The sequence below is a fragment of the Thalassophryne amazonica genome, chromosome 7, assembly GCF_902500255.1.
Source record: "Thalassophryne amazonica chromosome 7, fThaAma1.1, whole genome shotgun sequence".
In the NCBI taxonomy this organism is placed as follows: Eukaryota; Metazoa; Chordata; class Actinopteri; order Batrachoidiformes; family Batrachoididae; genus Thalassophryne; species Thalassophryne amazonica.
The window spans coordinates 74209860-74225591 of record NC_047109.1 but is presented as its reverse complement, the minus strand read 5'-3'; the positions used below and the strand labels follow the sequence as shown (position 1 = coordinate 74225591).

At 38.7% G+C, this 15732-nt stretch overlaps 1 protein-coding gene across 1 annotated transcript; it reads right to left on the bottom strand.

Annotated features, from left to right (window-relative positions):
- Window positions 1-805: 805 nt before the first annotated feature.
- On the bottom strand, window positions 806-8091 carry tpi1b (triosephosphate isomerase 1b). Its single transcript, XM_034174478.1, has 7 exons — window positions 7887-8091; window positions 2264-2387; window positions 1974-2058; window positions 1600-1732; window positions 1424-1509; window positions 1256-1343; window positions 806-1174 (listed from the first exon to the last, which is right to left on the bottom strand). Exons 1-7 carry the CDS (start codon window positions 7993-7995, stop codon window positions 1056-1058), a joined length of 744 nt encoding a protein of 247 aa, XP_034030369.1. The 5' UTR covers window positions 7996-8091; the 3' UTR covers window positions 806-1055.
- Window positions 8092-15732: the final 7641 nt, after the last annotated feature.

The following is a 15732-nucleotide window of genomic DNA, read 5'->3' as shown; positions in this document are numbered from 1 at the left end:
GAGTGAACGTTGGTTCCCTCCAAATGCTGACTACCTCCCACTTCTAAAGATGTGAAGGTTAGGCAAACTGGAAACTTTAAATCTACCATAGGTCTGAATGTCTGTCTACATGTGGCTTTGCAATAGAGTGGCATCCTGTCCAAGGTGTACGCTGCCTCACACCCAATGATTGCTGGGAAAGGTACCATCTCCCCCGCCACATGCCTTAATTGGAGGAAGTGCATATTGAGGAATTCTGACTCATCCTAGCGTCTTTTACTGATTTCTAACCAACTTAGTAAGTGAATAAAGTTGTTCCAATAATTGCTCTGAAGGGCTTTTCACAAGAGAGAAGTAAAGAAATTTAATTATTGACCAGAATTGGACCAAGTGTGATGCACTTGGTAGATTACAGAATTGCTGTGAAATGTCAGCTCAAGGTCAATCATTTGGGTAAAGCTCAAGGTCAGTGACATCAAATACCAGCTCACCTTCATGCCCATCTTGTTAAAGTAGATGCAAAAATAAAAATTCAGTGTGTGTGCACGTGTGTGTGTGTGTGGGGGGGGGGGGGGGGGGGGGGGGGGTATGACAAGATCCAGAGTCAGATTCTTAAGTGTTTATTGTTCCTTGCAGCTTTCCCACATTTATACCAATGGATACATGGTTGGCTAATGTACCACATAAGATTGTACATGTTTACAGGGATGTGAGAGGCACCAATTACATGAGACAAATAAATGTACATCAATAAGAGCCGTTCGCACAAATGCTCATAAGTTTTAGTAAAGCAGGGACATCTTGCCCACCTCAGTGTGTGTTCTTAATATTTTACATCTCCAGCCTTTGTGTGGACGCACAAGAGACCATCTCAGTAGACTTAACCGTTTCAGTGCAGCAGTTTGTCAATCTGTCCCTTTTCTATGTGGGGGAAGAAAAAAAAAATACACAAAAGGAAAATGAGGGAACACCATTGTTACACAAATTCTTTGAATTAAAAAAAAAAAGTGGGGGGGAAGAAGGCTGATTAAACTGAACAGAGCTGGCATCTCATCTGGGCAATGTCTTGTTGTGTTTTATGCCTTGGCGTTGATGATGTCAATAAACTCTGGCTTCAGAGAGGCACCGCCCACAAGGAAACCATCCACATCTGTTTGGGAAGCAAGTTCTTTACAGGTGGCACCGGTCACAGAGCCTGAGGAGCACCAAGAATAATTCAAACGATTCTCCCACTTTACATATGCAGCATTTAGTAAACAACTTCACCGCGACTGACCGCCATAGATGATCCTGACTGAATTCGCCACAGCCTCAGACACGTCTTTCTTTAACCAATCTCTCACTTTTTGATGGACCTCCTGAGCCTGAGAAATCCAGAGACAGGGGTTACTGTAAATATTCATAATGTTCTCAGGAGAAGCCTTCCATATATTCCATGACTGACCTGTTGTGGTGAAGCGGTCTTTCCTGTGCCGATGGCCCACACAGGTTCATAAGCAAGCACAACCTTGCTCCAGTCCTTTACATTGTCTGTGAAAGAGATGTGACATGCTTTCAGTCTGTCTTTCACATGTTTCTGAATTTTATTATTGGATCTAGGGTAGAACGTGCCCTGGGTACCTGCGATGACTTTAGTCTGATCAAAGACAACTTTCTCGGTGATGCCAGCCTCTCTCTCGTCCAGCTTCTCACCAATACAGGCGATTACGCCAAGGCCGCTCTCCAGAGCGTGAGCTGTCTTCTGCCCGATGAGCTACGCCACAAAAAAAAAACAAAAAAAAAAAAACACATTAACCCCTCCAAACTATATATTTTAATGGATTTCACTCTGAGCCATGCAAGTTTTTATCAGTTCATAAAATGCTAAAAGGAAGCTCCACCAAGCAGATATTAAATATATATTTTTTAATTCAGACCGTTAATTTAGTCTAACAATAGAGGATAGATACACAGGGATGAACACAACATCGCACGGTGCACATTTAGCCAATTACCTCGTCATTTTCTCCAAAGACATGACGCCTTTCAGAGTGTCCCAAGATCACCCAGGCCACACCACAGTCCTTGATCATCGCAGGGCTGAAAACAGATTAATAAAATAACGAACTCAGATTAGAAACTGAATTTCATGTTGGTATGAAACCGTAACCAACATCTGCTTAGACTTTCGCTACACGATCTTATAAAGTAGCTCAAATAATGCAGGTTCACCTGCGACATTCTTATTGTTTCTACTAAAAAGTTGCAAATATGCATTTTACTGAAATATGAACCCCTTAAATACCTGATCTCCCCAGTGAAGGCACCCTTGGTGACTTTATAGCAATTCTGAGCAGCCACGCCAAACTTTGCATCCAGCTTGGACCTGGCAAAGTCCAGGTAGATAGACGGAGCACCACACACCACCTCTACAAACACACAAGAATGTTTTAATACAGTGTTACTGACGTAGTAGAGAAGCTTGAATCTTTGACTGGACTGGGTTGCTTGACGCGAGGACGTTTCGCTTCAAATCGCAGAAGCTTCCTCAGCTAAAATTCTTGCTCTCGAAGTCTGACTTCTGTCTGACTCTTGTAGACACAAATAAACAGAAGCCAACAAAAGCTGGAGTTTTAAACCTAACCAGACCCCTCCTACTGAGAGGTAGACTACTATAGGCTAGTGACTAAACAATAGCTCTAATTAGCAACTATTGTGCTCTAGTTAGCACTCTCCTAATGACAGGGCAGCTGTCCCTCCTAATGATGGGATGGATGCCTTTCCTGATTCCTCCCTTGATGACTCTCCTGATGACGTGAAAGACTCATTACCATGAACAAAAGACTGAAACTCCTTTGACCTGAGTACCCCATTGTAAACAGGGGATAAAGCGTGTCTCAGACCCCCTCCCCGGTTAAGGCTGGGTTTCAAACGTTTCACAAAGAATGCCTCCTTGACCCCTCTCTCAAACCATTTCTTCTCTCTGGCTAATATTTTAACTTCCTTGTCCTCAAACGTGTGGTTAGTGTCTTTAAGGTGGAGATGAACTGCAGACTGAGGTCCACTGGCGCCCTCTCTGCGGTGCTGGTATAGCCTTTTGTGTAAAGGTTGCTTAGTCTCACCTATGTAGTGTTCGTTACAGTGTTCGTTGCAGTTTTCCTGACATCTGATAGAATACACTACATCGCTCTGTTTGTAACTAGGGATCATGTCCTTAGGGTGAACTAATTTCTGTCTCAAGGTGTTAACCGGTTTAAAGTAAACTGGGATTTTGTGCTGTCTGAAGATCCTCTGTAGTTTTTCCCCTACTCCTGCTAAATAAGCGAGAGACACTCTTCTTGTCTCCGTCTCCTGTCTATCTGGTCTCTTTGTTCTCTGGGACTTCTGCACTTTGTCCAGGGACCATCGTGGGTACCCACATACTGTGAGGGCTTTCCAGACATGTTGTTCTTTAGCCCTTCCCTCTGCAGTTGTGGGCACCTGTAGGGCTCTGTGTTGAAGCGTCCTGATCACCCAGAGCTTGTGTTCAAGGGGGTGGTTTGAGCCAAAGAGCAGATATTGGTCAGTGTGAGTTGGTTTTCTGTAAACCCCTGTCTGGAGCTGCCTGTTCTCTCCAATCGTAACATCACAGTCCAAGAAGGCTAAATGGTTGTTTCTGGCATCCACACGTGTGAACTTGATACTGGCGTCCACCGAGTTGATGTGTTCTGTAAAGTCCTCAACTTCCTGTTGCTTGATTTTAACCCATGTGTCATCAACATATCTGAACCAGTGACTGGGAGAGATGCCCGTGAAAGACGTCAAGGCTGTCTTCTCCACTCGCTCCATGTACAGAGACCCCATCGCACAACCATGAATCTGCCTGTAATAATTCCCCCAAACAGGAAATACGTGGTATTGAGATAGAACTCCAAGAGTTGGCAGATGTGGTCTGGTGTGAGTTTGGTCCTTTCAAGTAGAGACACATCCTCCAGCAGTCTCTGCCTCACAGCTGAGATGGCCTCAGCGGTGGGGATGCAGGTGAATAACGAAGTCACATCAAATGACACGATTGTTTCATCTGCCTCCAGCTGCAGGTCCTTGATCTTGTTCACAAAATCTTGTGTGTTCTCCACATGGTGGTCTGAGTTACCCACTAGAGGAGCCAAAATCCACTTGAGGTGCCTGGCCAAATTGTACGTGATGGAATCTGTGCTACATACAATAGACCTGAGTGGCACGTCCTATTTGTGGATTTTGGGCAGTCCATAGATGCATGGCGTGGCGTCCCCAGGGTACAGTCTGTAGTATGTCTGCCTGTCGATGAGTCCCTCTTTCTCCAGGTTTGGAGGTAGCTAATGATTTTCTTCTTATAGTCGCTCGTGGGGTCTCTCTTCAGACGTTCGTATGTATTCAAAACCTATGGTATGTATTCAAAAGACTTTGAGAGCAAGAATTTTAGCTGAGAAAGCTTCTGCGATTTGAAGCGAAACGTCCTTGCGTCAAGCAACCCAGTCCAGTCGAAGATTCAAGCTTCTCTACTATGGAAACCACCTGGACAACTGAGAGCCTACACAGAAACAGTGTTAATGACAAAAAACAAGCAAGAGTTTTGACCATGTACTGGGCATGTGAACACCCCTGATGATATATTTCTCAGATATTAGTGATGTTGAATTTCCCTCTGGGATCTTGAATTTCCCCTCTGGGATCAATAAAGTATCCATCTATCTGTTTAGCAGAACCATTTGAGGCATTCCAACTAATCCCAGAAAAATCACATCACCCATCAGTATGATAGCCTTTATGAAAAGAAGAAACACCACATAAGCAGAAAATTGCAAGAGGGAACCCAGGCCTTGCTGAAAGTCATTTAAAAAATGTGGGCTTGATAATAGATCTGTCAGAGGACATTCTGAATAATCCTTAACAGAGTATAAACTATCTAGCCGAGGTTTCTGAAGCTCATGCAAATATAAAGTGTTTGCCATCAGGGTCTCACTATGTGTATATGTGCAAACTGTAATTTTGCTTAAGTCAATATCAGTCTATTAGTCTGTACAATTCAAGCAGTGTACAGTAAGTCAGGACACTGACATTCACAGTGTAACTATATCTTGGGGTTACAAGGGTCTATATTAATCACAAGTTTGGCAAAGGCCATTTCCCCACAGCCACAGTCAGCCCTCTCCGCAGAAAGGTCAGAGTTCACTCTGCAAAAGGTCATCATCATGGGTGCATTCTGCAGAGGTCAAAAACTGAGGCCAAAATGCTCCCATTTTGACTATGAGCATGTGCTGAAACTAGTATCTCACTGAGCTGCAACTCTTGGTGAGTCGTTGAAGACAAGTTTGTGAGAAAATAAGCAAAATAGCAGCAATTTTCATTTTGAGTCACACTGACCTGTATTCATAATTTTGTCACACTCCCAGGAGTCCCTGGGCAGTTTGCGCATGTCTTGCACCTGGAATGTCAGATTCTTGCTTTTGTCTTCAGTCACAATTTAGTTTCACAGGTCACCAACCCTCATAAAGCTGTATCATATTTCATGTACTTTTCTGACTCACGGGAACTAAATTGAGAAGGGTTCGAGACTGGTTTGAGACGCCTGTATTGACTACTTTGAGAGAAAATCTGTCACAATTTTTTTTGAACATGTTCAAAATTCCAGCAACACAAGTTTGAGGCCCTGCGAGGTTCTGCAATGAAACTGAGAACCCAGCAATCATTGAGACAATGTGAATAATCCCTTGCGAATGCCGTTCATTTGTTGCAGCCCAGTGAGATACTAGTTACAGAAGGTATGCACGTGACATTGTCAAACCTGGAAGCCAGCAGTATACTGGCATACTGGATGGTAAAAGCAACAGCAGCTGTGTTCGCTCATCCATAAGCTGCGTTGTCACAAGGTGGACAACGGGACAGCCCACATTGTGAGAACAGGAATTAAACCATTTTAGACTAACAGGGAAAAAAAAAATAAACAAACAAAAAAACCCATCATGAATCAAATGGCTTTAATACGGTTTTCAGCCTGTCGGAGCTCCGTGAGGCCGTTTAACATGTGTTAAAGCTGAACCAGTTTTTTGTGAATTAACATTGGTGGTGGCCAGTAGGGGTGGTGGCCAAGTGGTTAATGCGCTTAGTTTCAGTGCGGAAGGTTCCCGGTTCAAATCCCACCCCTACCACATTTCTCCATGTAATGTGGAGTTGTGTCAGGAGATCCACCTTGGATTTGCTGTGACAACCCTGAGGGCAAACAAGGGAGCAGCTGAAAGGACTTACTTTTAACGTCAGTAAATGCACAAACTCCACATTTGTGATAAAACAATGAATCATTAAAGCAAGTTACTTTGGTATGAAAAGCATTTAACATGCAAGTCTCACTCACTGGCCCTCGGGAAAAAAGAAAAAAAAAATGATTTCTTTTCATGATGCTGGGGCTGCCACAGCTAACAGGGGGTCTGGGGGAAATAGCACATGCAATTTGGAACAATCTGGTACAATTAATAAGATAAATGTCCTAAATATTTATAAATATTTCTCAGTCCCATTTTCTTGCTCATTTTAGTCATAAAAACCATATTTTCTCATACAGGCAAGATGACAGAACTATAATACAGTCTGTCACATGGTTTAAAATACAGTGTTACCATTCCATTAAAAAAGTCACATATTTGCATTGGATTGTTACAGTTTTCTCTCTACATTTATCTAAACATCTGACTTCAACAATTTGTGCTTTTATAACAACTGATGGTGTCTAAACATGAACAAAAATAAAAACTGATACAAGTGAAGCTCCACTTACTGTTCATTAAGTTAACAATATCACTTAGTTCTCAGGAACACTGATTTGGGAAACAACAACACAGATCGGGCAGCATGGTGGTTAGCACTGCTACCTCACAGCAAGAATGTCATGGGTTCAATTTCTACCTGTGGCCTTTGTGTGGAGTTTGTATGTCCTCCCCGTGGTTGCGTGGGTTTCCTCTGGGTGTTCCGGTTTCCTCCCACATTTAAAGACATGCAGATTAGGTGGATTGGAAACGTTATAATTGTCAAGGTCTCCCTTGCAAAAGACATCTTGATCTCAATGGGACTAACCTCATTAAATAAAGGATAAATAAAATAAATTTCTATCCATTGATGACTTCAGCATTTCTGGGATACTGACCGTTTATGTGCTGTGCAAAATAACACACACACTTTTTTCACATCAATATTTTACTTTCAGAACATGTTAAATGTTCCATTAAAAAAAAAAAAAAAGTTTGACCCGTTGAGCAATATGGTGATAAGAAGGGAAAGAAAAAAATACACAGTCCTAAAATAATCCAAGACAGAAGCACCCAAATTAAGGGCTGGATTAAGGACCACGTGCCAAAAAGTAATGATGTGCAAATTACATACATTTTTTTAGAAAAATTAACATTCCAAGTTAAATAAATCTGTTTAACAATAATTTATAATTCTGAAAGAGTTTGTCAACCTCCGTGGAGGGCTAAAATAAAGAATGAACGCATCCGTTCTGGACGACTGGTACGGTTGTCCCTCCATTTTTCTGCCTGTGAGAAGCAGCCTAATGCACGCGAACGCACCACGTGAGGAGGACAGCAGAGACCGACTACGTGCTGCTCTGAACGCACCACCACCGGCATACTGAAAACCCCGCAGGAGAGCGACCCTGCTGGGTCTCACACACACACACACACACACACACACACACACACACACACACACACACACACACACACACACACACACACACACACACACACACACACACACACACACACACACACACACACACAAAACGCTCTGTCGCTTTTTAATAACAGGTTGTTCACGCAAAAAGCATCGGCGTAAATATGAGTGCAAGGAGAGAAGGAAAAAACCTCCGTGTTCACAGCGAATCTGGCAACCTACAAACATCAGAACTCGCATACCGACGTTGGGGTCCACCTTGGCCGCGTTCATGGTGTCGATGAGCTCCCCCAGGCTTTCTTTGTTGCCGTTCATCTTCCAGTTTCCACCAACGAAGAATTTCCGACTCATTTTTTTCGGGAGTTTGAGAGACCGATGTTGACCAAGGCCAGAGATGCACCAAAGATGACCTTACGTGAGACAAGAAAGCGGATATCGGAGCGCAGCTCTGAGTATTTATACACACGATCTAGCTCCTCCTCCTTTGGGAGCCTATTGGCCTACTGATACCACGCCCACAAACGCATTTCCCCATTTCAGGAAGAAGAAAATGTCATGCTGCGTTATAGTGCAGTCTGTAAATTAGCACCGCTGATGTTCGACGTCTTCCACAAACGATTCAGTACATCATTAAACTCAACATGTGCTCAGGATGTAATTTTTTTTTCTTATCATACATTTAATACGTCACAAAATATGTAGTTTTAGTACACCAGTGCATTATTAACTTGCGCTTTCTCACAACTGTGATATGTTGAATTCTAATTACGTGTTGCTAAGTATTTATTTTGAGAAAATAAGTCATACATATGAGAAAATAAGTAATTATGAGATATTAAAATGGAGAGTAGGTACGTTATTGTTTCTGAGTAAAAAAAAAAACTGTCGGAATTTCAGCAGATGAACGTTTTTACAGATTCTGCAGTACAGAAGCCAAATAAGTTAGAAATAAAAATTTTAGGGACAAACATATTAAAGTGCTATAAATTACATCACCTTCCTTTTTGTAATCATTGTTACTCTTGGGATGACTGAATTATTGAACATAAAAATAAAACATTATCCTTTAATTGGTTATTATTAATTCATTTTCACTTGTTCTTTCACAGTGTTCACAGTGTTTGTTTTGGAAAAGTATACAAAAAAATATCAACAGGAAAATATGGATATTGATGGAAAGAGTCGAAACAAAACTTAAATGTCGCTTAAAACGATAATTATTTGAGAAAGTTTCCAACCGGTATACCCAAATCACGCATTGTTCCACATTTATATTTGTATGATTAATTAAAATATTATATCTCAACATTATTATTATTATTATTATTATTATTGAACAAGGGGAAAATGCATTAAGCATTGTTTCTTATAAAATATAAAAACACATGTCAAGCATGCAGGTTTCTACCTATGGCTAATTTGCAACCCCTGTCCCCTTTACTATTTAAACAAAAAGATTAAGAGCCCAGTTAAAACAGTAAAGAATATAAAACATATTAATAAGACCAAAGCAATAACACAAAACAGACAATAACACAAAACAGATAAGAAAAGGAAGTTAAAATAGTACAATAAAACATTTAAAAGTAAATGTTCACAGATTTTTTTCTAAATTACATTAGTCTTTTCTAATGTGCATTACTATATCTATTATACCCAATATATATTTTTTATAACTGTCAAAGGAGCGTTGCTCATTCTTTCCAGTTAAGGGTCATGGGAGTCACTGGACGAGATGCAGGTTACGCCCTGGACAGGCTGTCAGTCTGACTGTTTGATATAAATAAAATAGACATCATTTAAAAATGAGAATTTTTTTAATGACGGGTATTTTCAGTATCTAAAGTGCAGAGGGATTCTATGCGCAATAATGAAAAATGTTTGGACAACCAGGAACAGTGTCTTTTGTGACCACTCAGGCCCTCCAACAAGGCTTCAAAGAGTTCAAAGACAAGTTTATTCTTTTTTAAACTAAGAGATTAACTGCAAATTATGATATTTAAAGATGTTTTCTTAAGTTATTTCTTGCATAATTTATTGTCACGTTTTCACTGGGTTATTAACTGCTCTCCACGGTGCACTTTGAAGATCTAATGAAAAATAACAGTGCTATTTTGTTATTCTTGAATTGTCAATAAAGTTTTTTTATCAAAAAAATTACAACCCAATTCATTCATGTTCCTATATTCTGCACTTCGATTGGGTCAGACGGCGGAAGTACCGCCCCTTTGTCTTCACCCGGCACTTTTTATTGGATAATAGTCTTACCCATAGTGCACTGCGGCAGAAGCGTCTCATTATTACATTATTGTGTTATTAAACCATAAAAGACTCATTTCGTTTTAGTTTAACTTTAAGCAATTATAAGTCTCCAGATAATCCTTTGTTATTGCTTTTCAGTAAACTGACAAAAATAAAATATGTCAGTACCATTATAGAGCGTAATGAGGCCCATGTACTAATACAGTGATGCACGTTTAGTTAATAAGGGATTTTGCTCTTTTGTTATTTCTCAAGAAGGCTTCTAGTAAAAAAGGAGCCCATTAAATCTGTTTAAAAAAAAAAAAAAGTTATGTTGCGAAGTTTATTTTTCTGAAGGCTACACTTATGAAGTGTGTTTTACGACTAACTGCATTTTAATTTCTAACAATATTTTGTTGAAACGTGGACATTTGCATTAGCTTACATTTTTACTTCTGCAAAGGAGGTTATGTTTTCGGTCGTGTTTGTCTGTTTGTCAGTAGGATAACTCAAAAACTTTTGAACGGATTTTGATGAAATTTTGTGGACTGGTTGGAAATGACAAGAGGAACAAGTGATAAAATTTTAGTGGTGATCCGGATCACGATCCAGATCCCGATGCTAACGTGTTAGCATGTCTATGGCATTTTCAATGTTAAAAGTTAGCATTAAGCAGTTGCAGCTGTCATCACGTTTGGGTGCATTTGTTTTCAAATTGTAATATTTCTTAAATTTATTTTTATTTATATATTAATAATCTAATGATTATTATATACAATTTTAGAGAAAGAGACAAAAAGAAATAGATGACTGTGCCAAGGAGGGAATCTCTTTAGGGTCAGTGACCCTATGGCCTTGTTTAGAGAAGTGTTTCATAAATGTTAAAAAATTCATATATTTGCAGTTTAGTTGAATAATATTGAATTTTGTCTCTTATTTGTTTTTGTCTATAAGCACATGCAATATCAATATCAGTGCTCAGATGACAGTAGCTTCTGGGAAAGGTGCAAGTTGCAATAAACTGTGATGCCAAGCGCTAAGGATACATGCTATCCAGTCACAGCAGATGAAACTTTTTTTTACTACTGAGCAAACATCATTGTTAGACTTTTTTAGGTTCAATGATTCCACGGCGTGTAGATGTTATGGCGTCAGTGACCCCATGGCCTTGGCGGAGGTTTGCACTCTGAGTGCTTCTAGTTATATACTGTATTCAGTTTTTGTAGCTGAAGTTATGTTGCTTCTGTTGGGTTACAGGTCTTATTTTTTTAACACTTGTTTTTCTTTTAATTAACTGTTTTGTAAATGTATTGCCATTTACAATAACAAGAAAGCTGATACTGGGAAACAAAACCACAGCATCAACAACTAAATTAATAAATAAATTAATGATATACAATATTTTAGCAGCCAGTCTGCTCTGTGTCAGCCTGATCCCGTCACACCTCAGAAGCTAAGCAGAGCAGCATCTGGTTAGTACTTGGATGGGAGACCTCTTTGGAACACCAGCAGCTGTGTGTGTTTCCCCAGGTAAAACTGGAGTTGCGTCAGGAAGGACATCCGGCGTAAAACTTGTGCCAAGTACCAACGCGGATCTGGTTATATCCGCTGTAGCAACCCCGAACATACCGGGAGCAGCCGAATAAACAACAACAATGATATACAATATTTTGCCTGTTGTAGAGTTTTTTTAATGACAGGTATTTTCAATGTCTAAATTGCAGAGGGATTCTTTTATAAGCAATAATGAAAATGGTTTTGACAACCAGGAACAGTATCTTTTGTGACCACTTGGGCCCTCCAAGGCTTCAAAGAGTTCAAAGACAAGTTTATTCTTTTTTAAACTAAGAGATTAACTGCAAATTATGATATTTAAAGATGTTTTCTTAAGTTATTTCTTGCATAATTTATTGTCACGTTTTCACTGAGTTATTAACTGCTCTCCACGGTGCACTTTGAAGATGTTCTAATGAAAAATAACAGCATTATTTTGCTATTCTTGAATTGTCAATAAAGTTGGCTTATAAAAAAATTACAACCCAATTCATTCATGTTCCTATATTCTGCACTTCGATTGGCTCAGACGGCGGAAGTACCGCCCCTTTGTCTTTACCCGGCACTTTTTATTGGATAATATTTCTTACCCATAGTGCACTGCGGCAGAAGCGTCTCATTATTACATTATTGTGTTGTTAAACCATAAAAGACTAATTTCAGTTTAGTTTAACTTTAAGCAATTATAAGTCTCCAGATAATCCTTTGTTATTGCTTTTCAGTAAACTGACAAAATAAAATATATCAGTACCATTATAGAGCGTAATGAGGCCCATGTACTAATATAGTGATGCACATTTAGTAAGTAAGGAATTTTGCACTTTTGTTATTTCTCAAGAAGGCTTTTAGTAAAAAAGAAGCCCGTTATCTTTGTTAAAAAAACAGTTACGTTGCGAAGTTTAGTTTTCTGGAGGCTACACTTATGAAGTGTGTTTTACGTGTAATTGCATTTTAATTTCTAACAATACTTTGCTGAAACATTTGCACATCTGCATTAGTTTGCATTTTTATATATTCAGTTTTGTAGCTGAAGTTATGTTGCTTCTGTTGGGTTACAGGTCTTATTTTTTAACACTTGTTTTTCTTTTAATTAACTGTTTTGTACATGTATTGCCATTTACGATAACAAGAAAGCTGACACTGAGAAACAAAACCACAGCGCCAACAACTAAATTAATTAATTAATGATATACAAGATTTTGCCTGTTGTACAGTTTTTTTTGTTTGTTTTTTTAATGACTGGTATTTTCAATGTCTAAACTTGCAGAGGGATTCTTTTATGCGCAATAATGAAAATGGTTTTGACAACCAGGAACAGTGTCTTTTGTGACCACTTGGGCCCTCCAACAAGGCTTCAAAGAGTTTAAAGACAAGTTTATTCTTTTTAAACTAAGAGATTAACTGCAAATTATGATATTTAAAGATGTTTTCTTAATTTTTTTCTTGCATAATTTATTGTCACGTTTTCACTGAGTTATTAACTGCTCTCCACGGTGCACTTTGAAGATGTTCTAATGAAAAATAACGTTATTTTGTTATTCTTGAATTATCAATAAAGTTGGTTTATAAAAAATTACAACCCAATTCAATCATGTTCCTATATTCTACACTTCGATTGGCTCAGACGGCGGAAGTACCGCCCCTTTGTCTTTAACCGACATTTTTTATTGGATAATATGTCTTACCCATAATGCACTGCGGCAGAAGCGTCTCATAATTACATTATTGTGTTGTTAAACCATAAAAGACTCATTTCGTTTTATTTTTAAACAATTATAGTCTCCAGATAATCCTTTGTTATCACTTTTCAGTAAACTGACAAGAATAAAATATATCAGCACCATTATAGAGCGTAATGAGGCTCAGGTACTAATACAGTGATGTACATTCCTTGAGTAAGGAATTTATTTGTCATTTATTTTGTCATATTTCTGTTCTTAAGTCATAAAGTTTATTCTTTGGTAAAGTGTATTTTACAAGTAAGTGCACTTTAGCAGTAACAACATTTTACTGAAACATTTACACATTTGCATCATTACACCATCATAAAATGTAATGAGGCTCAGGTACTAAATACAGTTATGTAGGTTTAGTGATTAAGGAATTTTGCTCTCAAGAAGGCTCTTTAGTATATAAAAAAATAATAACAGTTGTTTGGTTTTAGGATTTATTCTTCTGACGTGCGCTCTACAAGCAACTGTGTTTCAGCTGTAATAACATTTTATTATTGAAACATTTACACATTTACATTAGTCTCTGTTTTTACAGACTCAGTTTTGTATTGGTTCCACTGGGCTACAGGTCTTGTTTTTAACACTTATTTTTCTTTTAATTGTTTTGTACATGTATTGCCATTTATGATACATGGAAGCGGACACTGAGAAACAAAACTACAGCAACAATAACTAAATGACGTAATTACTAACAGGAAATAAAAGGGTTGAGTTATTCTTCTAAAAACTGTTAAGGTTGAAGGTTCTAAAAACATTCTGTGTTCACACTCATTTATAGAAACTTTGCACAATTTATTACCACCCTTGAAAAATATCAGCTAAACGGTTTCTAGAGCCTGTGGATCCCCACAGGCAACACGCTAGTAAAGCAATAAGAGTAACACACAACTTGTAATCACATGTATATTCTGGAGTTTGATTGGCTCAGACAGCGGAAGTACCGCCCCTTTGCCTTTTTCTCGGCACTTTTTATTGGATTATATGTTGTACCCATAGTGCACTGCGGCTGAAGCGTTCAATATTACCTTACGTTATTGTGTTGTTAAAACCACAAACAACTCAATTCGGTTAGTTGACTTTAAGCAATTATAAGTCTCCAGATAATTCTTTATCGCTTTTCAGTAAACTGACAAAATTAAAATATATCAACACCATTATAAAACGTAAAGAGGCTCATGTTCTAATACAGTGATGTACATTTATTAAGTATGGAATTTTGCTCTTTTGTTATTTCTCAAGAAGGCTTCTAGTAAAAACGGAGCCCACTCTCTCTGTTTTAAAAAAATATATGTTGTTAAATCATAAAAATTATTCTTCTGAAGGCTTCACTTGTGAAGTGTGTTTTACAAGTAACTGCGTTTCAGTTGTAACATGTTGCTGAAATATTTGCATTAGTTTGCATTTTTATATATTCAGTTTTGTACCTGAAATAATGTAGGTTCTATTGGGCTACAGGTCTTAATTTTTAATACTTTTTTTCTTTTAATTTACTGTTTGGTACATGTATTGCCAATTACTATAACAAGAAAGCTGACAGGAAACAAAACCACAGCAGCAATAACTAAATTAATAAATCAAATCAATTTTATTTATATAGCGCCAAATCACAACAAACAGTTGCCCCAAGGCGCTTTATATTGTAAGGCAAGGCCATACAATAATTACGTAAAAACCCCAACGGTCAAAACGACCCCCTGTGAGCAAGCACTTGGCGACAGTGGGAAGGAAAAACTCCCTTTTAACAGGAAGAAACCTCCAGCAGAACCAGGCTCAGGGAGGGGCAGTCTTCTGCTGGGACTGGTTGGGGCTGAGGGAGAGAACCAGGAAAAAGACATGCTGTGGAGGGGAGCAGAGCATAAATAAATTAATGATATGCAATATTTTGCCTGCTTTAAAATATTTGCTATTTTAAGAAGGTTTTTTGTGAAAGAAAAATAAATGTGGAAAGATAAATTGATATTCTTTCTTTTATATTCATTTATTCATATTTTCTATCTGTGCAGGGGTGGTGACCAAGTGGTTTGTGTGCTTGGTTTCAGTGCAGAAGGCTCCTTGTTCAAATCCATGTGATGTGCAGTTCTTGTATGATTCTTGACATAAATCATGCTGCAGTCTCTGGGGATAAACACTGGCTCCACAGGCCTCGGGGCCTGTATTGGACTTACTCTCTCACTCAGTCTTGGATCATACAGGGTATTTTTACACTGGGGTTGAAGTTACTTAGACTTGCACCCAGTCCCAGTTTTGCAAATGCTGAAGACCTGTGGATGGCAGAATGCAGCAAGAAATAGACCCTCATCACATATTATGTGTCAGGCAATATAGAGGACTCACTCAAGCAACAGTGGCCTCCCATGGTCACCAGGACCCTGTAATTATCCTCCTGACGACCAGGAAGGTAGTCAGGAGGATATCAACAAGATTTCACAAGAAGCTCATGTTAAAAGATGCCAACATGAACTCCAGAATTTGCTTGCAATCAGTTGACATATTCTCCCCCATCGAGGCACAAAAATGAAAGACCTTCAGTGACCAGGCAAAGGCAAAGAAAGAATATGCA

Coding starts and splice junctions, on each gene's coding strand:
- tpi1b (XM_034174478.1), bottom strand. CDS start 7,995: ATGAGTCGGAAATTCTTCGTTGGTGGAAACTGGAAGATGAACGGCAAC. Junction 2,059..2,263: donor GCCTTCACTGGGGAGATCAG/GTATTTAAGGGG, acceptor ATCTGTTTTCAG/CCCTGCGATGATCAAGGACT. Junction 1,344..1,423: donor AGACCGCTTCACCACAACAG/GTCAGTCATGGA, acceptor TGGATTTCTCAG/GCTCAGGAGGTCCATCAAAA.